At 42.0% G+C, this 24952-nt stretch overlaps 1 protein-coding gene across 2 annotated transcripts in view; it reads left to right on the top strand.

Annotated features, from left to right (window-relative positions):
• The window catches only part of PXDN (peroxidasin), a 419029-nt gene that overhangs the window by 341520 nt on the left and 52557 nt on the right, over positions 1-24952 (top strand). For both annotated transcript variants that reach the window (XM_033936817.1, XM_033936816.1), the window contains 2 exons: positions 9822-9956; positions 23805-24013. In XM_033936817.1, coding sequence (XP_033792708.1) covers positions 9822-9956; positions 23805-24013 — 344 coding nt within the window. The remainder of the gene's footprint in view (positions 1-9821; positions 9957-23804; positions 24014-24952) is intronic.

Raw genomic sequence — 24952 nt, 5'->3', positions numbered from 1 at the left:
ACAGATGCTTTGTACGATATCATCAAAGTCATGAGCAAAGTTTCAGCTTATATGATCTTAGCCCGCAGGATGTTCTGGATCAGGCAATAGGCTGGTGACTCCACCTCCAAGGCTACTCTCAACAGACTTCCTTTCAAAGGGCAAATGTTGTTTGGTAAATGACTGAACAATCTCATAAACAGTGTGGTAGATTGTCATTCAAAATCTTTGCCCGACAGCAGACTCAGAACTTCTAGAGGCTCAGGGCACTCTAATTTTCGTGGTTTCAGGTGGTCTCAGCAGTACTCAGAAGCAACTTCCCAGAGATCCTTCCAGGGATACAGGCAGAGGTTTGCTGGACCCAATCGAAACCAGCCCTCCTTTCCTGTCCTGCTTCAATCTCCAAAAAGACACAATTATTCCAAGTCCGGAGCAGTTTTCATCAAGATAGGGGGTTACTCTTAGATTTCCTGCAGGCCTGGACTCAGATATCCTCGGATTGTTGGGTTCTGAAAATCATCCAGAGAGGTTACAAGCTGGAAGACGCCTGGCCCTTAATGGACTGGTTTGTGAGCCCACCGGGACAGAGAGGGAAGATGCTTGAGTACCTGATTGTAAAAACCGCTTAGATAACCTTGATAGGCGGTATATAAAATCCTAATAAACTTGAAAAACTTGAAAAACTTGTGGACACCCCAGTGGGGCGTCCAGAAAAGCAGACAAGGTAGAGGCAACAGTGCATAGATTGTTGAAAATTCAGGCTACCCGAGGACTCGTGCTGCTCGAGGACTTGGGCTTGGGCAGATATTCCATATACTTCATCGTGCTAAACAAAGGCTCAGATGATTGATTGGAGACCCATTCTGAATCTTACTCACGTCAATGCAGCGCTTAAGGTTCCACATTTTCGCATGCACACGGTTGCTCTGGGGGAATTCCTAGCCTCTCAGGATCTGACAGAGGCCTATTTGCATATTCCCATATTTCTGGACTACAGAAAATTCCTGAGGTTTCATCTTCTGGAAAATAATTACCAGTTCTTGCCCTTTCCCTTTGGACTGGCGACTGTGCCCCACACTTTCACCAAGGGTGGTGGTGTTAGTGGCTACCCACTTGCAAAGATGGGTTTTCAGATTCATCCATACCTGGATGACTGACCCATCATTCACTGAGGGGCAGAAAGTGGTGTCTCAGGTAATCTGAGTTCTGCAGAACCTAGGTTGGATAGTAAATTTCTGAAAGAGCCATATGCCCAGCCCCTAGAACATCTGGGTGGCTTGTTCAACACGACGGATGGACGGACATGTCTATCTTCCAGAGGCACGCAGGCAGAAGCTTTGCTCTCAACTAACGAGTTTGCTAGCCAAGCCAACTCCATCAGCATGGCAATATCTCCAAGTATTTGGTTCCATGGCAGCCACAATAGCTTCCTGGGTAAATATGCCAATAGATGCTAGTCTTTTTGACTGAGGAGCTCACTGCAGCCATCGTCCGATTTGGGGATGTTGGTTGACCTCCCAGAGAAAGTGGGACTGGAACTTCGAGCCATTCAGCTGATTTGGCAGAAACTACTGAAGACTCTGGAAGATTAGGCAGTCCAAGTCTTCTCAGATAATACTACTCTGGTGGCCTATGTCAATCACCAAGGAGGCATCAAGAGTGCATAGCTGAGTCTAGAAGCCCACTTCAACTTCAGGCACTCTCAGTGGCACACATAGTGGGAGAGAACAATGTCCAAGCCAATTTCCTCAGCAGACAGACCTTGGATCCGGCCGAGTGGATGCTGTCTGCAACAGCCTTCCAAACCATTGTTAGTCATGGGGGTCACAAAACAAGAAGGCAGAAAGATTCTTCAGTCAAAGGTCCAAGCCCAGAAGCAAGGGTCTGGATGCTATGGTCCAGGTATGGCTGTAGGGCGAGCTGTTTTATATGCTCTCTGTGGCCCATGATAGAAAGAATCTTTCACAGAATCGCAAGCCATCACGGAAAGATAATTTCTTGTGGCTGCAGATTGGCCATGCAGACCTAATGCGTCTTCAGTCAGGTCCCAGTTTCAAGCTACAAGTGCAACCAGACCTCTTTTCTCAGGGTCCAGTGGTCACAGAAGTTCCAGATTGCTTTGCTGTTATGGCATAGCTCTTGAGCATGAGGTATTGGCACGCAAGGGGTACTCGGAGATAGTTATTGCTACTCTGCTCAGATCTAAAAAGCTGACTACAGTCTCTGCCTATGCTAAGGCTTGGGAAACTTTCCAGCACTGGTGTGTCTGTGAAAAGGAGGAGCCTTTCTCTGTTCTGGTCTCTGTGGTTGTTAGCTTTCCTGCAGGCCAGCCTTGACAAGGAACTTATAGTGGTGTCCCTTAGAGTCCAAGTAGCGGGATTTTAGGGCTCGAGACCGCATATCTATCTTGACGTCTTAGCCGGAATAGCCTGATTTTTAAGGGGAGCACTGTTTCTGAGGCCCCCAGTAAAACCTTCATTCCCTTCTTTTTATCTTAATGTGGTTTTGCAGGGTCTCAGCCAAGCTCCATACGAACCACTGAAAGAAGCATCCTTGATGGATCTTTTGCTCAAAACGTTTTTTCTGGTGGTTATTACCTCAGTGAAAAGTGTCTTGGAGTTACAGGCTTTTTCTTGTAGAGAGCCTTTCCTTAAATTTACTGAATCTGGTCTCTTCGTGCACCATGCCTTCCTTTCTGCTGAAGGTTGTTTCGGTGTTCCATGTCAATCAATGAATACCAAAGCAAAGGCAGCTTACATGAAATGCATCACAAGAATATTCAGCAATTGTGGAGCAGAGACAACACCCTCAGATGCATACTTATCTGAGAGCTCCGAATCTGCTCTAACCTAACTTCCCTTTTACAGCTTCTTTTACTCTTTCACATCTTTGCATTAAAAAAGTTCCTTACTTTGATTGGCAATTGCCTTTGGCATTTTAATTGATTGGCTGTGACTACATACTTACATTCTAATTGGCCATGTCACATATTGACATAGATCATTACCGGACTTGGTGTTGCTGAAAGACAGCTATCTTATCTGCCCATGACAGCTTTTTCCCTGAGGCTGACCACAAAGACACTTTGGACATGTACTTGACCCTTCTCAGAATCCCCTTCCTTCTTCTTGGAAAGTGTTGCATCAGTGAGTAATCCCCAGGATCCACTTCAAATGTGCGTGTCTGGCCTACAAGATCCTACATGGCATCCTTCCTGCCGTTATCCCTCTATCCTGGAACTCCCCAACCCCTACTTCCTCCAGATCCTCCCAAATTTTTAAACTATCCTTCCCTTCCATAAAAGGTATTTCCCATGTAGGCAAACTTGGGTCATCCCTCCCCTTTAGAATCACTGAGATCTGGAATAACCTCACCTCCCCTCTCCGAACCTCAAGCTCCCTCCAACTCTTCCGCAAACACCTAAAAACCTGGCTATTCTCAAAACTGTAACACTTCCCCCCTCTTAGGCCTCTCACCTTCCCCCTTTACACCTAACTCTTTAATCTCTCCACTGTAGTTCCTCTCTCATCTTTCTTCCTGTAAACCGTGCCGAGCTCCGCATTCGTGGAGATGGTGCGGTATATAAACCCAAGGTTTAGTTTAGTTTAGTTTAGTTTAGTGAGTACGTGCAGAACATCTTGTCACCATGGACCATGGCACAACTTCTGCTTTTTTAGTGCTGTTCTTAGCCCTTTATCTGATGTTCAGCTCTCTGAAGAAATGTCCCCAGCCTTCTTGGAAAGTTTTCCCATAAACTGTTCAGCAGTCAGCAAAGATGTACAGAAAATAATTTTTAAAACTGTCATTTTGTCCTTAGAAGAATCCATCTTGTGCTTGGCCTGTTTTTCCCATCTTGGCCATATTGTTGAGGATAGCATTTCAGGGCCTGTGGTTGGAGGGGCCCTTCGGGGGTCTCTCAGGCCCTAAGTGACAAGTGTTACGAGCCAGCACACTGATCCTACCCTAGATTTCTGGAACTGCTTTTGTATGTCCTGCTCGTCCAGAATGGCACACCTATTGCATTAGAAAAGAAATTAGGTTCTTACCTTGCTAATATCTTTTATAGTAGATAGGTGTGTCATTCTGGACCCCCGTCCTATCATTTCTTTCCTGTGCCTGCCTACTGTCTCATTCAGAATTTTCTTATGCAAATCTGACAGTTAGATGCTAGTCAGACCTTAAGAGTATAAAGTGTGGCCTGTTGCTAGGATGCTTTGAGGTATTATTTGAGCTCCATTAATGTTTCTGTTTGGCATGCTTGTTGCACTATTTTGATTGTTCATTGTTTAACATGTTTGTTATAATTTCAGAGCAGAACAGACTTGTTCCCTGTACCCTTCCACATCTGTTTCTAGAAAGGGTTAGTGCCTCCGTGAAGTAGGAGGGATTCAAAAACCCGAGTGGATTCCTTCTGCAAGGCTCACTAGCACTGGGGTATAACCCGCTTGTCCAGAAGACATACCAATCTACTAGAAAAGATATTAGCAAGATAAGAACCTAACCTCTTTTTATTTTTATATTGAACCAGTTTACCATGTAAACCCCAACACAGAACTCAACAATCATTCTTGAATTTCAGATTATTTCCTTTCAGATTATGCTTGGAAATCCATTAATATACAATGCAAACACATAAAAACTATTATCAGAGCACTTAAACATAAGTACATAAGTACATAAGTAGTCGCCTCCGCCGGGGCAGACCAGAGGTCCATCCAGCCCAGCGGTCCACTCACGCGGCGGCCCATCAGGCATATTGCCTGGTCAGCGGTCCCTGACTAATTTTATGCCTACCTCTACACTTATCTCTAAACCTTCCACTGCTCTTATCTGTACCCCTCAATCCCTTTGTCTTCCAGGAACCTATCCAGGTCATCCTTGAAACCCTGTACTGTGCTATTTCTTATCACGGCCTCCGGAAGGGTGTTCCATGTGTCCACCACCCTCTGTGTGAAAAAGAACTTCCTTGCGTTTGTTTTAAACCTGTCCCCCTTCAATTTCATCGAGTGACCCCTTGTTCTTGTTCTTGTTCATCTTTCAAATTGAAAAATCTGTCTTTGTCAACCTTTTCGATGCCCCTCAGGATCTTGAAGGTCTCTATCATATCTCCTCTGAGTCTCCGCTTTTCCAGGGAGAACAGCCCCAGCTTCTTCAGTCTGTCAGTGTATGTAAGGTTTTCCATACCCTTAATCAGTTTAGTTGCTCTTCTCTGGACTCCCTCAAGCATTGCCATGTCCTTTTTGAGGTACGGTGACCAGTACTGTACACAGTATTCCAGATGCGGGCGCACCATAGCCCGGTACAGTGGCAGGATGACTTCCTTCGTTCTGGTCGAGATACCCTTCTTAATGATACCTAACATTTGGTTTGCTTTCCTCGAGGCTGTGGCGCATTGTGCCGACGCCTTCAATGTCGTGTCTACCATCACTCCCAAGTCTCTTTTCAGATTACTGACCCCTAGCATTGATCCCCCCATTTTGTAAGTGAACATCGGGTTCCTTCTCCCTATATGCATGACCTTGCATTTCCCTACATTGAAGCTCATTTGCCACTTTTTCGCCCATTCTTCCAATGTCGTAAGATCCCTTTGGAGATTCTCGCAGTCAACCGTGGTTTCAACCTTGCTGAATAGTTTGGTGTCATCTGCGAATTTGATGACCTCGCATTTTGTTCCCGCCTCCAGGTCGTCAATGAATATGTTAAACAGAAGCGGTCCCAGCACCGATCCTTGAGGAACCCCGCTCGTGACCCCTTGCCAGTCCGAGTAATGGCCCTTTACACCAACCCTCTGCTTCCTGTCTGCCAGCCAGTTTTTGATCCATCGGTGGACCTCCCCGTGCACCCCATGATTCCATAGCTTCCTGAGCAACCGCTCATGTGGTACCTTATCGAAGGCTTTCTGGAAGTCTAGGTAAATTATGTCTATGGGTTCACCTTTGTCCACCTGGTTATTTACCCACTCAAAGAAGTACAACAAGTTTGTGAGGCACGACCTACCCTTGCAGAACCCATGCTGGCTCGATCTTAGCTGTCCATTTTTTTCGATATGGTCACAGATGCTGTCCTTAATCAGTGCCTCCATCATCTTTCCCGGGACCGATGTGAGGCTTACCGGCCTATAGTTTCCCGGGTCGCCCCTCGAACCCTTCTTGAAGATGGGCGTGACATTAGCTATTTTCCAGTCCTCCGGGATCTCTCCAGTTTTTAGGGATAGGTTGCATATTTGCTGAAGTGTCTCTGCTATTTCATTCCTTAATTCCTTGAGCACCTGGCGACTTGTCGCTCTTTAGCTTGTCTATCTGCCTGAGGACATCCTCCAGGCTCACCTCTAATTGGACCAGCTTGCTATCTTGATCTCCATTTTCTATTTCCTCTGGTTCCGGAATGTTGGATGTGTCCTCCCTCGTGAAGACCGACGTAAAGAAGTCATTTAACTTGTCAGCTATTTCTTTTTCCTCCCTCACTACTCCCTTTCTATCCCCATCATCCAAGGGCCCCACTTCCTCCCTCGCTGGTTGCTTTCCCTTTACGTACCTGAAGAATGATTTGAAATTTTTTGCCTCTCCCGCTAGTCTCTCTTCATATTCCCTCTTTGCTCTCCTAACCACTCGGTGGCACTCCTTCTGGCTTTCCTTGTGTTCCTTTTGGTTGGCCTGCGTTTGGTCCTGTTTCCATTTTTTGAACGATGCTTTCTTGTTACTGATCGCCTTTTTTACAGCTGCCGTTATCCATGCTGGGTTCTTTATTCGATTTTTCTTGCACTCTTTTCTGAACCTGGGGACGCACAGGTTCTGTGCTTCGTGCACCGTACGCTTGAGCAGGGTCCAGGCGCTTTCTACGGACTCTATCTTCCTTGTGCTGCCGTTGAGTTTCTTCCCCACCATTTTCCTCATTGCATCATAATTCCCTTTTCTGAAGTTGAGCGCTGTTGTTGTGGTTCTTTTCACCCTGGATGATCCCAGTTCTAGTCTGCACTGGATCATGTTGTGATCGCTGTTCCCCAGTAGGTCTAATACCGCTACTTCCTTTGCAGGTTCCCCCAGTCCACTGAAGATTAGATCAAGAGTAGCTTCTCCTCGTGTAGGTTCCGTGACCAGCTGTTCCAGGAAGCAGTCCCTCGTGGCTTCCAGGAATTTGGTCTCTCTCTCGCAACTTGAGTGCCCGATACTCCAGTCTATCCCAGGGTAGTTGAAGTCCCCCATCACCACCACACTTCCATTCTTGCATACCTGCCGCAGTTCCGTCTCCAGGTCCCGGTCGATTTCTTCCGATTGGCCATGCGGACGATAGTATAGACCCAATTTGATGTCTGCTCCAGATCCTCCTGGTAGCTTAACCCATATTGATTCCAAGCCTTCCGACCTTACTGCTGTTTCCATTTTGGTTGAGGGTATGGAGTCTTTTATGTATAGCGCTATTCCTCCACCCTTCTTGTGTGTCCTGTCTCTCCTGTAAAGTTTGTACCCTGGTATGACCACATCCCATTTATTGTCATCAGCCCACCACGTTTCTGTGATTCCAATTATGTCCAGGGCTTTTTGACTGGCTATAATTTCCAGCTCTCCCATTTTGGTCCTGAGGCTCCTCGCATTTGTGTAGAGGCAATATAGGTCCTGATTTGTCGCCCGCCCTGCTGTTTTCTTTCCATGGCTCGGCGCTCCCACCTGGCTTGCCTTTACTCGGTCATCCACCTCCCGTGGCGTGTCCGTTTTGCCCCCATCCAGTATCTCCTTTTTTGGATGGTCCTCTTGCTCCCATTGTTCTCTTTCAACCATGCCTGTTAGATTCGTTTGGGCACTGGGCCCCTGCATTGCATCTGTGGGCCTTTTTTCTGAAGATTTCCACTCAGCCCTTTTGTCTAAAAGTTCCCTCCCAGTCCCTTTGTCCAAAAAGTCCCTCTCAGCCCCTTTGTCCAAGAGTTCCCACTCGGTCCCTTTGCCCAAAAGTGTCCCCTCAGTCCCTTTATCCAAGAAGCCTCTCATAGTCCCTTTGCCCAAGAATTTTCTCTCAGTCCCTTTGTCCAAAAGATCCCACTCGGTCCCAAGCTCTCTTTTGCAATGTCCTTGCTCAGTATCATTTTTTGATACCAATGTCCGGTGTGTCGAGGCCAGATCGACTTCCGGCTTTCCCCTTCTCCTCAGTTTAAAGCTATTTCAGTAATTTGTGCATTTTTGCATAATTTCTAAGAAATTCCAGGTAGATAAATAACATGCATAATTTAAAGCTAGTTGTTGATTTTCCACATGAAATTGTACTATTTTTCCCTAGTGCTTTTTTAAAATTATGAGGTCTTCAAAATTTGTTCTGTTTATTACTTATGAGAGCATAGTTTCAGGTTCCTCTGCCTAAGATGGGGTGGGGGAGAGGAGGGAGATGGTACCTTTCCTTTTTCTGCTGTTACTGTCAAAAGTAAACAGCAGTATATCTTGGTACCAGTGAAAGAGGAAGGATACTTGGGGAATACAGAATAGAACTGCAAAACAGGAAAAAAAAGCAGTGCATATAAATCCACTTTTAGTAGTGAGCAGGTCCTTCTCCAGACTAAACCCTAAAGAATACATGCTTGTCTTTATCCATTGGGCAACATGCTAAGACTGGAAGACACCATCTCTTTAGAGAGGTTGTTGTATGTCCTAGGTAATTAAAGAAAGAATTTGCAATGAAGTTAAATTTAAAGGAGTAACGGATAAGAGCATGAGACAATGGTAAAAAAACTAGGATGCACAGGAGAGAACAGACCTAAAATGTAACAAAACATAAGACACAGAAATAATATGGGAAACAAAGTTCCTTTTCATTTCATACTAACATGGTAGATGGCAGAAAAATATTAATAGGTTTATCCATCCTCTATTGTATCACACTGCAAGAATGGTGTCAGGTCAAAAGTGCGCTGGGACAAAGGCGCGCGCAGACAACTGAGCGCAATGCGGAGGCACGCGCCAAAGAAAATGACTGTTTTAAAGGGCTCCGACTTTACTTTATACAGATCGTGCCGCGTTGTGGGGGCGTTGTGGGGAGTTTGGGGGGTTGTAACCCCCCACATTTTACTGAAAACTTCACTTTTTCCCTAAAAAATAGGGAAACAATTAAGTTTCCAGTATAATGAGGGCGGTTACAACCCCCAAACCCCCCACAATGCCGCCGCGATCTGTATTAAGTAAAGTGGGGGGGGGTTCCCCAACAAAACCCCCCGTCGGAGCCCCTAAAAACACTCTTTTTCGTCGGCGCATGCCTTTGTCTTCGGCGGTTTTGTCTATGAACTTGCAAGAATACATATCCCTGTTTCCAGCTATAAAATATTGACTCATATACCACTTATGGCTCCTTTTACTAAGGTGCGCTAGCGTTTTAAGCGCACACAGGAAATTACCGTGCGCTACACTTCTGGAACTAACACCAGCTCAATGCTGGCATTAAGGTCTCGCGCGCTATTCTGCGTGTTAAAGCCCTAACGCGGCTTAGTAAAAGCAGCCCTTAGAGAATGACACGGGGACAAATTTTTCCCCGTCCCCATGGGAACTCATTTTCCCATCCCGGCAAGTTCTTTTCCTGTCCCTACCCCATTCCTGCAAACTCTGTCCTGATCTGCACAAGCCTCAAACACTTTCAAATCAAGAGTTTGCGAGGCTTTATTCTTTATTCATACCACTTCTACAAGTGACAAATATATTAATTTTAAATCTTCAGCTGAATTATGATGAAAAACATGAACATTTTTTTCTTGTTTTGTTAACAGTTGAGTAAAAATAATAATAATTCATGCTGATATTAAGTACAGTTTGCTTTGTAAATATGTTAACTGAATAGTTCACATTTGTATGGGATTTTTGTTGTTGCAGATTATATGGTTCACCCCTCAACCTAGATTTATTTCCTGCTCTCATCGTAGAAGATTTAGTACCCGGTAGCCGAGTGGGGACAACTTTGATGTGCCTTCTCTCCACACAGTTTAAACATTTAAGAAATGGTGACAGGTAATTTCAAGCATTTTAGATAATGAACTTTCATCTAAGAATCATCTTCCTTCTCTTACCTTCTGTACTACTATGACATGAACTTTGTGGCATACTCAGCAAAAGCCATGAAGAGAGGCAGTCTCAAATGCAATTCAGATCAACCTATTTAAATTTGTTATGATTTATCCATATGCAAAACACTCTTAAAATGAAATAATTGAGATTTATCATTTTGATTTTTTTAGATGTACAGTATTTTTAATAATTTTAGCAATTTAAGGAAACACAACCCCCTTTTACAGATGCTGACAGGCAAAAAGAAAGGAAATCAAAATAGACTAGCCCCTGTTAAACTCTGTAACTAAACGTACAAAACAAAAAAGATTAGCAAAATATTATCATTACAGAAAGAGAAAAAAAGAATTAAGATGTGTTCAATAAATCAGTATACCATAGGAAAATAAGTATAAATTCAATTTCCATAGGGGTCAAGTGATACAAAACTCTTCACAATATAGGTTAAAAAAAAAAAATCCTGAAATTTAATTTTCTCTTGCTGTATCGTATTTTATATGTATGAAATTTTCTAGTCTGCTTAACAGTTAAGTGAATTACACAGTAACATACAATGTAAAATAAGACATACTACTCAAAAACCACCTTAAACATCAATTATGCTGTTCCTGAATTGTAAAGTTATCCTACATAAAGTCAAGAATCACAAAAAAAAATGCCTTAACAAAAAGATTTTCAAAAGTTTTTGGGTTTTTTTTAAACTATGCGATATTACCACTTAAATGTATCTTACCTGGCAAGGTATTCCATAAACATGAGCCTGCCCTCTGAAATGGCTGTTGCACACATTTCAGTATGCTTTGTTGCCACTAGTTCATTGATTGACAGTAGCATTGCTGTTTCAGATCTCAGCTGTCATTGTGGACAATAGAGCACAAGTATTTGGGAAAAGTACCCTCAAAATAAGCCCTAGTCCCTGGATTCGCCATTAGCAGCACTTCCCCCTGCTTCTGCCCCCACCATGCAGCTGAACCCCCGATGACCCTCCCATCTTTTCATGTCTCCCTCCCGTCCGAACCCCTTCGACCGTGAAACCTACAAAGAGAAGCGTCGGCAGCACTCTAAACAGGCTGCTTTGCAGCCTTCTCCCATCAGGGCATTCCCTCTGCCGCATCACTGATGATGTCATTGGCAATGCGGAAGGCCCCGGCAGGAGAAGGCCGCAAAGCAGCCTATTTAGAGTGCTGCCGATGCTTCTCTTTGCCGGAAGATATGTAGGTCTTGCAGTCGGTGGGGTTCGGATGGGAGAGAGAGATGGAAGGATGGGAGGTTCAGCAGAAGTTCGGCTATGTGGCGGGGCAGGGGGCTGCTCAAGGGTTCTGCATGGAAGGGAGGGATAGAAGCTGGGCAAGGGTTCTGCATGAGGGATGGGATGGAGGGATAGAAAGATGCTGTGCATAGTGCAAGGGTTCTGCTGCACGGGGGAGGGAGGAATAGAAAGATGATAAAGAGGGAAGGCACAAGGGGATGGGTGAGAGGGGAGGAAAGTTGCTGCACATGTGGGTGAGAGAAAGAAAAGTGGAAGAATTGGGGTGGAGGAGAGGAAGGGAGAGATGATCATTGTACATGAAAAAAATAAGACCTACCCTGAAAATAAGACCTAGTGCATTTTTGGGCCCCAAATTAATATAAGACATTGTCTTATTTTCAAGGAAACACGGTAGTTACTTTGTTTATAAATTATAACTATATGAACATTACAACGACAAGTACTTTATTTTCAAATAAGTTTCTTATTAGCTCTGAGCATTAAAACATTTGAAAATGCTCATTGGTTAAACTGTACCTGCGCGGTATAAGAATCTGTCCACCGATGCTGAAGTCTCTCTACTGGTGTGCTTGATGGAAGGCTCTTATTCTTCAGAATAAACACTTCTTTTACAGTTGGATAGCACTGGAGACTTGATATATCACATGCAGCATCGTTCAAGAAGAATTCTAGTTCTGACTGCACAGTGTTGTCCCTTTTATTTGATTCATAAAAGCAAAAGAAGCTGGTGTCTTCACTGGAAGTTGGTGCTGAATTAGGAGTTGTGTTTGCAGTGTCAACCTGAGCTTGCATTGTTTGTATCAGCAAGTATTTGGCACGAGCTCTGGCAGCATCTGAATGGATCCAGCGCAGCTTGAATTGTGGAAGTGAAATACTTGTTGCTAACAAATTATCCTTAGCTTCAAGTGGACCAAAGCGCATAATGATTCCATTCATTAGAGCATCAACAAGTGGGCTGACAAATTTTTGTGAAGGCCTGTTAGAGGTAATTTATACATACAGGGAAGAAATTGTTGGCAGAAGAACTCCCGTGAAACATTGGTCTTCAGTCTGCAGTATGTCCAGTGCCATAGCAATCGGATTCATCACCTTAATATACTGTACCATGAAAACAATTTAATTTGAGCATAAAGCTGTTAGGGAAAGCTTCTCACAGATGCCATTGAGCACAGTTTCAGACTTCTCCACAATAGAATACACTTTGCCAACAGCATAATAGAATGAATTCTATCTAGTAGCATTTAGTACATCAAGTGTGGTTTCCAAAGTTTCATACACTATTTAAGCTGCCTGTGGACTTTTAGTGCATTTCATTTTGCCAAGGTTCTATGGCTTAATTTCTTGTAATTTGCATCTTCATTGGCCCCTTCTGAATCAGTACAAAAGAAAGGCAAGTGCAATGTCCAAAGCAATCTGTAATATATCTAATTACATACAGTCTCAATGATGATTCAGGTTTTGGGAGTAAAAACTGCCGCCTTCAGGAAACAAATCAAAATTACTGATTGTCAACTCAGAAAAGGCAGTAGTACAACAATCTATTGTAGACTTATCATAAAGTCAAGGGCATTACAGCATCTACAGAATTGCAAAAATGGATATGTCTGATCATTATTCAAATCATGTTGGTCCCAGGCTCTGGTTGTCTTCTGATAACTCGCTTGCCAGGGTCTCCTGTCCATTTGTCATTTTCTTCTTTCTCTGTGCTAACCATCCATCTTCAATCTCTGTCGTCCCCTTCCATTTCCCTTCCCTCCTCCAGAGGTCTGGCATCTTTCCTTTTTTTGTCTCTATCCCTGCAGCTGCAGCGATGGACACCACCATCTCTCCTTTTCTCAACTACCCTTTCATCCAGTATCTCTCCCTCCTTCCCCACCATCCCAGGGTCACCATCTCTCCCTTTCTCTTCCCAACTACCCTCCTTTCCAGTATCTCTATCCCCCCTCCACACCATCCCTTGTGTCCAACTTCTCTCCTTTTTTGTTCCTTCTCTCCCTCCATCCCATTGTCCACCATCTCTCTCCCTCTCCTCTGTTTTTAGACCCATTATTTCTTCCCCCTCCCCTCCCAGTCTCAGTCCAGCATATGCACATCTGTTTGGACCCCTCCTTCCCTCCCTCCTTATACTTCTACACCAGGGCCCACCTTCTTTCTAGCGTCCTCCGGCTTCCCGGTCTCACCTTCAAAGCAGCCTGCTGAGGATCACCGGTGCTGTAGCGACCCTTGTAGGCTGCCGTTAGCCTCCACAGCACGTTCCCTATGCCGCGGTCCCGCCCCTCCTCTGATGTACTGGACCGCGGCAGAGGAAACCATGCTGCAGAGGTTGACAGCAGCCTGCTAGGTTCGCTACAGCCAAGCGGCGATCCTCTGCAGGCTGCTTTGAAGGTGAGACCGGGAAGCCAGAAGGGAGGGAAGGAACAGAGGGTCATATCGTGGGCAAAATCCACAGGCCTGAGTTTGACACCCCTGCCCTTGAGGAATGGGATGGATAAGAGAGATATGATACATATATTTAAACACTTGAAAGATATTAATATACAAACAAATCTCTTTCAGAGACAGGGAAGTAGTGGAACTAGAGGACATGAATTGAGGTTATAGGGGGTGAATACCTGGAATGTCCTCCCACAGGAGGTGGTCAAGACAAACACAGTAATGGAATTAAAAAATGTATGGGATAAACACAAAGGTTCTTATATCAAAAGAGGATAGAATCAAAACAAAACTTAGCAGTATTTAGATGGCAACTCCAGTAATTGGGCAGGCTTCTACTTGTGGTCTGTGTTCCTGATATGGCTATACAGATCTGGATGGACAGGAGTAGACTTCTATGGCAAATCCAGAAGTTGAGGAATAAGACCAGTGCCAGACAGACATCCATCATCTGTGCCTGAAAATGTCAAAGACAGATCAAGATCAAGTATGCCTATGTTATATTACATAATATCAAATATGCTATGAGTTTATCTTGTTGGAGATTTTTGTATTTTGTTTCTCATATACAAGCTTAGTCTTGTTCTTCCTTCGAAAATGCTGCAAATGTGGACAAGCATGTGAGCATTAAGGATACACACTTAATTTAGACATACAGTATTGTTTATTTTCATAAAACATTATTTAGTGTAGTTTTAAAAGGAAATGCCATCTATTTGTAGCTACAATAAAGCAAGGACATTACTTTGTTGCCTTTGTCATTACTGGGAATTGTTTAGCAGGTTAATTATAACTTTTCTGTGTATTTGATGATTTGCTGTCTGAAAAAAATTGAACTTATGAATAGAGATGAAGGGATTTTGTTTTTACATAATGTACATGTATTATAAAATGGATTTGTTATAGCAGACCATCTATTGTAGTACCATTTAAAAAATTTACTTTCAGAGTCCTCAAGTTTGTTATAGCTTATGATATAAAAAGGTATATTATAGAAATCAATCAACAGTTACATTTACTATATTACCATAGCATTTTACGTGTCTTAGCATTTGGGATCCTTTTACTATGTTTGTTTGTTAGTATTTATAGACTGCTTTTTGATATATCATCATAGTGGTTTACATAGCACTAAAAAAAAAGGAACTCTATTATCAACAGGAAAGTAAAAATACAAAAGAATAATAAATTATAAAGTAAAATTCTAAAATATATATATACCGTATATACTCTAATATAATCCGGGATTTTAAAAATGGGGGTCCCAGTTTATATTCGGGTCAGTGCCCCCTCCCAGGCTCTGCCCCCCTTCTCCTCCCTGCCCTATCATACCTCTGCTGATCCATGGTGGAGGTGCAGGTGCAGCGGATCCTCTGCCGATCCGTGATGGAGGTGCAGCAGGCAGGAGCAAGCTTTTCAAACTCCTGCCCCACTGCTAACCGGCTGCGCGATCGAATTTCCTTATCTGAGTGGGACGAGCAGCAGCGTGATTTGGCACTGCTTCTCAGCGCTGAGCGTCTTCCTTACTGGCTCTCGCAAATTCTCGCAGGAGCCAGTAAGTGCACCGAAGGTAAGGATAATTGGTTACCAGTAAGTGGACTGAAGGTAAGGATAATTGGTTACCATTGTTGGAATGCAAGTTTCTTGCTGGTTTATACAGGATCAAAAGATTAGCTAAATATTCTGGTTGCCCTGTCCGCAGTGCTTTGAAAGTCAGAGGCAAAGCTTTATGCATTAGTCTTTACTTTGTCGGGAGCCAATGAAAATCCTTCAGGAGCAGAGGGACATGTTATATCTACAGGCGTTTGTTAATATCCTAATGGCAGTATTTTCAAGTTTCAAGTTTATTATATATTTGATTAGTCGCTTACTCAAATTTCTAAGCGATGCACATATCTTTAAAAATATATACAATTAAAAGGGCATCAACACAGACAGATTAAACAAACTGTATATGCATAACATGATAAGGACTAACAGTACGAATATGTTGAAACGAAAGGAAAGGATGGGTAAGAACTACATATTGCTGATAGAAAAGAGAACAATTATGGTAAAAAACAATAGGGAGGGAATAAACAATGAACCTTAAAGAGGTTATAAAGATGGAATGGAAATCCCAATTAGACTGTTTTAGGTATCAAAGGCATCCCTGAAAAGAAAACTTTTTAATTTGCTCTTAAATTTATCTAGAATGTTTTCTTCTCTTAAGTAAATGGGGAGGGAGTTCCATGTTTGCGGAGCCAACAGAGAAAATAAAATGCCGCCATGTATTAATAATTTTGAGTGAAGGAATAACTAATAAATGTTGATCAATAGATCTGAGTATTCTGGTTGGAGTATAGTGTGAATAATATTGCAATAATCCAACTTTGAGATAACCAACGTGTGTATTAAAGACTCACGACAAGTTTTTTTCTATATAAGGACGTATCAATTGAATTTGACATAACGATGCAAAGCAAGACCTAATGACGGAAATTAGTTGCAATTTAAATGAGAGAAATATCTAAGTATACTCCCAAGTATTTCATATTTTCTAAAAGTCTGATTTGTTGGTCGTGAAGTGTAGGAGCTACAAAAGGCAAACTAGAAGTACCTGTAATCCAAATCCCTGTAGTTTTTTGAGGATTCAGTCTACTTATCAATCAGGCCTGTAAGGGTGCTAAATCAAGGCTATTCAATCTTTGGAGAGCCACTAATAAGATATCATCAGCATAGAAATAGCTCTTAATTTGTGATTCTTAAATCCTTGATGCCAAGAGACTCAAAAAAATGTTAAATAATAATGGGGAAATTATTGACCCCTGTGGCACACCACTACTAAGCTTGTTACAATGAGAAATTGAAGATGAAAATGATACACTAAGGGGTCCTTTTACTAAGGCGCGCTAGTGCATCTTAGCACGTGCTAAATGCTAACGCGTCCATTATATCCTATGGATACGTTAGCATGCGTTAGCATTTAGTGCACGCTAAGATGCACTAGCGTGCCTTAGTAAAAGCCCCCTAAATGATCTGTACGTTAAGAAAGATTCAAGCCATTTCAGGACAGTGCCAGATAAACCTAAAGATTCAAGTTGAGATTACAAAAGACAGTATCTTTATTTTATTTATTTATTTTATTATTTATATACCACTTATGTCCTAAGTGGTTTACATTCAGGTACTTTTTTTTTTAGTTCAAAATTTTTTATTGGGTTTAGTATATCAAGTACAATAAATGATAAGGCAAGAAACATGCACACCGTACCAATGCAAAGAGTCACAAAATATTATCTACATAATGTAATACAGCAGGCAAGACCCATGCCTATCTATAAGGAGGAAAGTAGCAGCACAACACACAGCCAAAAGTACATGTAATATCCAAAACACAGAGAGACACCAGAGCCATACACCTATAGAAACACTGGGAGTGAGCCATAAAGTAAGAGCCAGGTTTTAATGATGATATCCATGTTTCAGCACATAAACTGAATAGCGTCAGCCTGTGTTGCAATAGAAGTTAACCGGACTCCATATTTTAATATAGGAACTCATGGCCTTGTGTTTTTCCACGATAACGCTTTCATATTTTACTGTAAGGCATAGCATATTCCACCATGTGTTGTAATTCACCATAGACATGTCTTTCCAGCAATGTAATATGTTTTAAGGGCTAGAAATATCAATATGTTGAGCAGTCGCGCATGCGGGAGACCATGATGACCTAGTATAATAATGCGTAAACTCAGAGGCTCTGACATGTTTAAGATTTTAGAAATAGTTTCCCATACTTCATTCTAATAACCTACTAAGTGTGCACAATCATAGATCATATGTGTTAAGGTGCTCTCCTGCAAGTTACAAGACCAACATATGGGAGAACGGCCAGTTGAGATTTTTGCTACCTTAATTGGGGTCCAGTGAGTTCTATGCAACATAAAGAACATAGATTGAAGAATGCTGGCAGATTGAGAGAATTTAAACAGCTAAATATGGAGCTTACTGGGTTACTGACTCCTATCCCCAAGATCCTCCTGCTTGGTTTGAAATGGAGTGCTTTTTATTCACGCCTTTACACATCTCCTGCTTACTAACGGTGTCAGTACCCAGACATTTGAGAAGGTACTCTTTGTTGGGTTCAACGCAGCATGCTCTTCATCTTTTAGATACATTAGCTGAGATCTCAGTTAATGTTAGCCCACTCATGTCTCTTTGGAATAATCCCAAAATCCAAAACCATGGCAAATCCCTCTCATGGAAACGGTGGCAGCGGGCAGGTATATGGTTTGCCCATCAATTGTCTACTCTTACTGCGTCAGTTCCTTTTGATATACTTTGCTCCACATACCTGCTGCCTTCTTCTGTTTATTCACAGTGGCTCTCATTCATTAGAGTGCTGTCTTCTGTGCATATATGTTTTGACTTCATGACTTCCAAAAATACTATCCGCCATTGGTCTTTATTGACTCTATTAAAAGGCAAGGCTATATCTTTTTTCTATAATATTTTGAGAGATCATTCCTTCACTTTTTCACCTCAATCTATGAAACACTGGGATATTATACTCACCACTCCGCTTTCTGACATTGATTGGGAACTCTTTTGGTCTTCAACAAACCGCCCGCTTTTATCTTCTAGAGTTTCACAATCAATGTTCTTTATTATGTGGAATGCAGTATGGACCCCATTTCGCATGTGGAAAGCCAACTTAAAGCAAGACTCTGTTTGCTGGAACTGTTTGAAAGAGGAGGGAACTCTTGATCATATGTTTTTTCATTGTACTTTGGTCCGCTCCTTTTGGACTCAAATTTGGAACACCATACAATCTATCACTAACTGCTCGGAAGAGATCTCTATGGACATTATAATCCTTCGCTCTCAACATCCCTGTTTCTCACAATCAAACTGTCCTCCTAAGCTCATCAATACCATGTTTGTGACTGCTCTCATGCACATTCTGAAAAATTGGAAATCATCTTCGCTACTAGACTATACTTTTTGGTGGAACTCTCTGTGGATGTATCATAGATTTGAATCCTATGCATATGAGAATAAAATTACACTCCGAACCTCCATGAATTTGAAGAGCAAAAAATCACCCTGGTCATTCCTGGATTCCTATGTACGCTCTGCTTCGTAGACACTCCTGTCTTCCCTTCCTTTTCTTCTCTTTTCTTCTTTCTTTCCTTTCTCTTTTAATTTCTATTTCTGTTCTCCCTCATCTTTTTCTCATATAGTCTTCACAAGCAGTTCCAATACTTGGAGCTTTTCTTACTGCTATGGTCCTCTACAGTTAAATATATATTTACAGATTCTTTATACACAAAGCTTTATTTTGTTTTTATGTATTTGAAATGCTCCCTGTATTTTTCAAAATACGCAATAAAAATTATTGAACTAAAAAAAAAAAGAGAGAATTTAAACAAATTTTTCCAGACTGCCTGCCAAGTTTCATCCTCTAATGCTAGTGCCAAGTCTCCATGCCATGTTTATCACCTTCGACAGGGAATAAGTCGAAGACTTTCTCAATAGGACATACCATCTTGAGGCGACTCCTTTTTTATTTTTATTAATTAACAATATTTGAGAGATCAATGTCGGAGTAGTTCCCAATGTCCTCACATCCGGATAAAGAGCATTCAAGCTGTGTCTCTGCTGTATCCAATGATATTGTTGATGAGGGGGCAAGTGGTAACGAGTATGAAGGCCCTCAAAGGACATCCATTGGAAGTTCTTTATTAAATCTTGAAGAGTCCAGTGTCACAATTCTGCCACAACTTCCAATCAAGTGATCTGTCCTGTATCTTGATATGATCGTTATGCCACAGCAAGATGCAACGAGATTCATGCCATTTAATTTCAAACAAGTTGTAGTCTTTGAGCACTTCGTGAGTGGAATAGAAAATGGGTTGTTGTTTATCCTTTGCCCGTAGGCTAGGCGAGTTGGATCATGCAGACATTTTTCCAGTTGTAACCAGATGAGAGAATTAGGATTGGAATCAGAATCCAAAACCTTCTATAGCATGAGACAACTCCAACTGATCAGACCCTTCTTTCACCATCATCATGATGCAATACTGACACAAATAAGAACATAAGAATTGCCGCTGCTGGGTCAGACCAGTGGTCCATCGTGCCCAGCAGTCCACTCCCGCGGCAGTCCGTAGGTCAAAGACCAGTGCCCTAATTGAGTCTAGCCTTACCTGCATACGTTCTGGTTCAGCAGGAACTTGTCTAACTTTGTCTTCAATCCCTGGAGGGTGTTTTCCCCTATAACAGATTCTGCAAGAGCGTTCCAGATTTCTACCACTCTCTGGGTGAAGAAGAACTTCCTTACGTTTGTCCAGAATCTATCCCCGTTTAACTTTAGAGAGTGCCCTCTCGTTCTCTCTACCTTGGAGAGGGTAAACAACCTGTCTTTATCTACTAAGTCTATTTCCTTCATTATCTCTCACTGTACGGCAACTCCTCCAGCCCCTTAACCATTTTAGTCACTCTTCTCTGGACCCTTTCGAGTAGTACTATGTCCTTCTTCATGTACGGCAACCAGTGCTGGATGCATTATTCCAGGTGGGGGGCGTACCATGGCCTGGTACAGCGGCATGATAACCTTCTCCGATCTGTTTGTGATCCCCTTCTTAATTATTCCTAGCATTCTGTTTACCCTTTTTGCCACCGCTACGCATTGCGTGGACAGCTTCATTGACTTGTCTACCAGTACTCCCAAGTCTCTTTCCTGGGGGGTTTCTCCAAGTACTGCACCGGACATCACCTTACACTTATCCACGTTAAACCTCATTTGCCATGTCGCAGCACATTTATCGAGCATGCTTATGTCACTTTGCAGATTATCGCAATCTTGCGTCTTCACTACTCTGAATAACTTTGTATTGTCTGCAAATTTAATCACCTCGCTCGTACCAATTTCCAGGTCATTTATAAATATATTGAAGAGCATGGGCCCAAGCACCGAACCCTGCGGCACTCCACTCGTGACACTTTTCCAATGCAAGTATTGTTCATTTACCACCACTCTCTGTTTCCTATCCGCCAACCAGTTTTAATCCACGTGGATATTTCACTCTCGATTCCATGGCTTGCAATTTTTCTAAGTAGTCGTTCGTGCAGGACCTTGTTGAACTCCTTCTGAAAATCCAAATATACAATGTCAACCGGGTCACCCTTGTCTATCTGCCTGTTTATTTCCTCAAAGAAGTGCAGTAAGTTCGTCAAGCAAGATCTTCCTTTGCTGAAACCGTGCTAGCTCATCAGATTGTGTCCTCATCAGATTGTGTCCCTCAAGGTGATCATTGATAGTCTTTTATCAGCGCCTCTACCATCTTTCCCGGTACCGAGGTCAGACTCACCGTACTGTAGTTTCCCGGAACTCCCCTCGAACCTTTCTTGAAGATTTGTTGCGTAACATTCGACACTTTCAAGTCTTCTGAAATAGTTCCTGATTTGATCGACAGATTGGCTATTAATTGGAGCAGTTCAGCTTTAACCCCTTTCAGTTCCTTGATTACTCTTGGATGGATGCTGTCCAGGCCCGGGGATTTATAATTTTTAAGCCTATCAATCTGCCTGCATACCTCTTCTAGACTGACCGTCAACCCTGTCAGTTTCTTGTCTTCGTTTCCTGCGTATAACCTGTCAGCTTCTGGTAAATACAGATGCAAAAATGTATTCAGTTTGTCGGTGATGGCTTTGTTCTCCTTTAGTCCTCCTTTTATTCCATGGTCATCTAACAGCCCCACCGCTTCCTTCGCGGGTCGTTTCCCCTTAATATATCGAAAGAACAGTTTGATATTTTTTGCCTTCTTGCTAGTACTGTCTCAACTATATCTCCCTTTATGCAGGTATAAACACCTCCCTCCTCCGCAAAGTACAACTGATTCAAAACACAGCAATACTGCTAATCTTCAAACTGAAAAAATTTGACTCTATATCACCCTATGACAATAGACTTCACTGGCTGCCAATTTCTGCACATTAAATTCAAAATCTCATGCATAGTGTATTTCATATTATATGCAAGCTCAGCTGAGCCTCTTAAATTGTTAGTATCGGACAAGAGGGATCCCTTCTGTCCCGGCCTTTCATCAGGCCTGCAGCAATTCCAGGAGGGTGTCGGATGGTCACTGGGTGATGACCCGAATATAGGATGAAACCCCCATTTTTGGGCCATTATTTTGTGCCCAAAAATCTCATCCTATATTCGAGTATATACGGTAAGTACACATGCATATTTAACACAATGGAACAGCTTCCCGATAACCAACACTGAATAAATATCAGTTTAGCACTAATTAACCAATTAAGTTGCATGTGTAACTGATCCTGTTCTATAACTGTGTGCTCAATTGCATGCCAAACTCTGGGCACCATTTATAGAATTTGAAGTTAACTGCATAATTTGTTATAGGAAAGGAACTGCATTATTCAGTGAGCACATGGAACATCACTTGCATTAACTTGCTTTAGTGAGGTTACACCACGGATTCACTTAAAGCTTTCTAAGCATGGTCATGCTAATTGCGACCTGGTTCTACACATGCTAATGCACACATCCATGTGTTAATTCCACCTCAGACGATTAGCATGCAACCTTTGCACTTAAAACACACTAATTTCTGCTGTTAAGACAGGAAGCATTTTACTAATGTGTGTTAAGTGCAAAAACTTAACACACTTTAGTAAAAGGCTCCCTGTTTAATTTTTATGTATTTTTTAAAATGTATATGCCAGTGGTCTCAAACTCATGGCCTGGGGGCCACATGCGGCCCGCCAGGTACTATTTTGAGGCCCTCAGTATGTTTATCATAATCACAAAAGTAAAACAAAAGAGTTTCTTGATGTCTCTTTAGCTATAAATGACAATATTATTATTAAGACTTAGCCAAAAGGAAAGATTTATTAACTATAAAGAGTTTAACCTCATGCAAAATTGTCATTTCTTTAATAAAACTATTTTTTCTGAGGCCCTCCAAGTACCTACAAATCCAAAATGTGGCCCTGCAAAGGGTTTGAGTTTGAGACCACTGGTATATGCTGTCTAAATCAAAAGAGTACAATAGAAACAGTCATAAAACCATCACAGAATAACACCTAAAACACATATACATACACAACAAAATGTACTAACCTGTTCTATCAGTACTGCATACCCTGCTGAATCAGAAGGGAAAGCAAGAAGAAATAAGTGTGATTTTAAATACATTTTTAAACTGTGTCAAATTTATAAATAAATGCAAATGTTCAGGTGAGCCACAGCAGCAGACCAGCTACTGAAAATGTGGCCACCTTAGTCTCAACATAACATACTACATGAAAGGATAAAGCGTCATGGACTTGATATACCACCTTTCTTTGGTACAACCAAAACAGTTTACATATTTTATGCCCTCCTAAATCCATATTGGAAGGGATCCAACTACTTTTGTTCTGCTACAAAATCACTAAGTTGATCCAAAATTACTTTTTAGCCACTTAATTTACTTAAGATGCTATTGGCAACTCCGAAATCAGACGATAGTCCTCTGCAACCAGTGCTGACTTCTTTAACAAAGGTTTAATAGTAGCTAACTTTAAAGCAGCAAGGACTACCCCCTCATTAAGAGGCATATCATAATCCTCTGCATAATCGGCACATCTTCTGCAAAATGCCTAATAATAACAGAGGAACAAAGATCCTGAACCATAGTGACCACCTCCGATTCTTTTATTAACCAAAATTCTTATAGCATATTCCTTCCATATCTCCCATATTTTTCACTGAGGCAGGAAAACAAGTTGGAGAAAATTCCAGAGTGACGAACAGAAATCTTAATTGATTACATCTGACTATATAGCAATGTGGGAAAAGAAAAATAGTCTTAATATAGGGAGCACCTGTTCATTCACAACTTTAAGTTGCAAAGGTAAAGTTACTACTACCCAGAGTAACATGTACCATCCTAAGAATTAGACTACAGGAAGGTGTGTATATCCAGTGTTTGGATGTTCTTGAAGTAGATTGCCATTTCTAAAATAGTCAATTGTTGATAGTTTTGTTTTCTTTGTTTTGTTTTGTTTTTTTATTTTCCCCTGTGAGGCAACAGGTTTTGGTATGAGAATCCTGGTGTATTTAATCCAGCTCAGCTAACCCAGATCAAGCAGACATCCCTTGCCAGAATTTTGTGCGACAACAGTGACAATGTAACTAGGGTGCAGCCTGACGTCTTCAAAATGGCTGAATTCCCACATGGTTATGTGAGCTGTGCAGAAATCCCCAAACTGGACCTAAGAATGTGGCAAGACTGCTGTGAAGGTATGCAACAAGTGAAAGACAGATACTCGTATATCCCTAGTCTCAAGTTAACTTATTTGTTGTGCTGTTCTGCAACGATATCTGGTTCAAAGAGAGATTAGAAAGTATAGCACAACACTAATTCTAGCTACATGGATTTACAACAATATTTTAAGAATAATTGAAACATAATAGAATTGAAAGTAAGATGTTCTAGCTGGTTGCAGGGTAACCTTTTTTCTAATGTAATATGTAATAGGTGTGTCATTTTGGACTCACGAGGGATGCAGAAAGTATCCATTCCAGGTTTTCAACTCCTCCTCCTCTAGAGGGCTCTGCTGCTCCCTTCCGTTTTTCTTTATGCCCGCAAGCCAGAAGGTGTCTTTCTGATCTGATCTGTTTTTTATTATTATTTTGAGTATTTTGGTGTGTTTTGGTGATTTTTGTCAGTTCTCGGTACATCAGAGCTCCCCTGTGAGGGGTATATCTCTCCATCTGTGGAGGAGAAGCGAACTCTAGGGTCTTTAGCTGGCAGGTTAATCCCTTGGAGACCTGATTGACCAGTTTGCAGGAACATTTGTTGAGCTCAGGATCCGTGCCCCCAGTAGCTGGTTTGCACCCTAATTATCAAGAGCTTGAGCACATGCTCTGAGACCTCACAGTTGTCTTGAGGAGCTTTTCGAATGTTGGCTGTGTTTTTTCCTCTTCCCCTTGCCCAAATATTTCAGCACTTGGCCAGTCTTAATTACTGAGGCAGTGATTCTTCTCCACATCCAGCTACATCTTGGAGCTGAGGCAAGTTGCAGCACCTTCTCTACACATGGCACTGTGAGTAAAGCTTTATAGCTATGAGAGAGAATTGGGAGTGTCTGAAAAGGGTATTTTTGATAGTTTATGCCACATCCTTGATGCACATTGGGAAGAATAACCTGAATCACAGTTACAGGATGCTAGGGTCCA

The sequence above is a fragment of the Geotrypetes seraphini genome, chromosome 3 (genome assembly GCF_902459505.1).
Source record: "Geotrypetes seraphini chromosome 3, aGeoSer1.1, whole genome shotgun sequence".
Taxonomy (NCBI): domain Eukaryota; kingdom Metazoa; phylum Chordata; class Amphibia; order Gymnophiona; family Dermophiidae; genus Geotrypetes; species Geotrypetes seraphini.
This window is presented reverse-complemented; position numbering and strand designations above follow the sequence as displayed.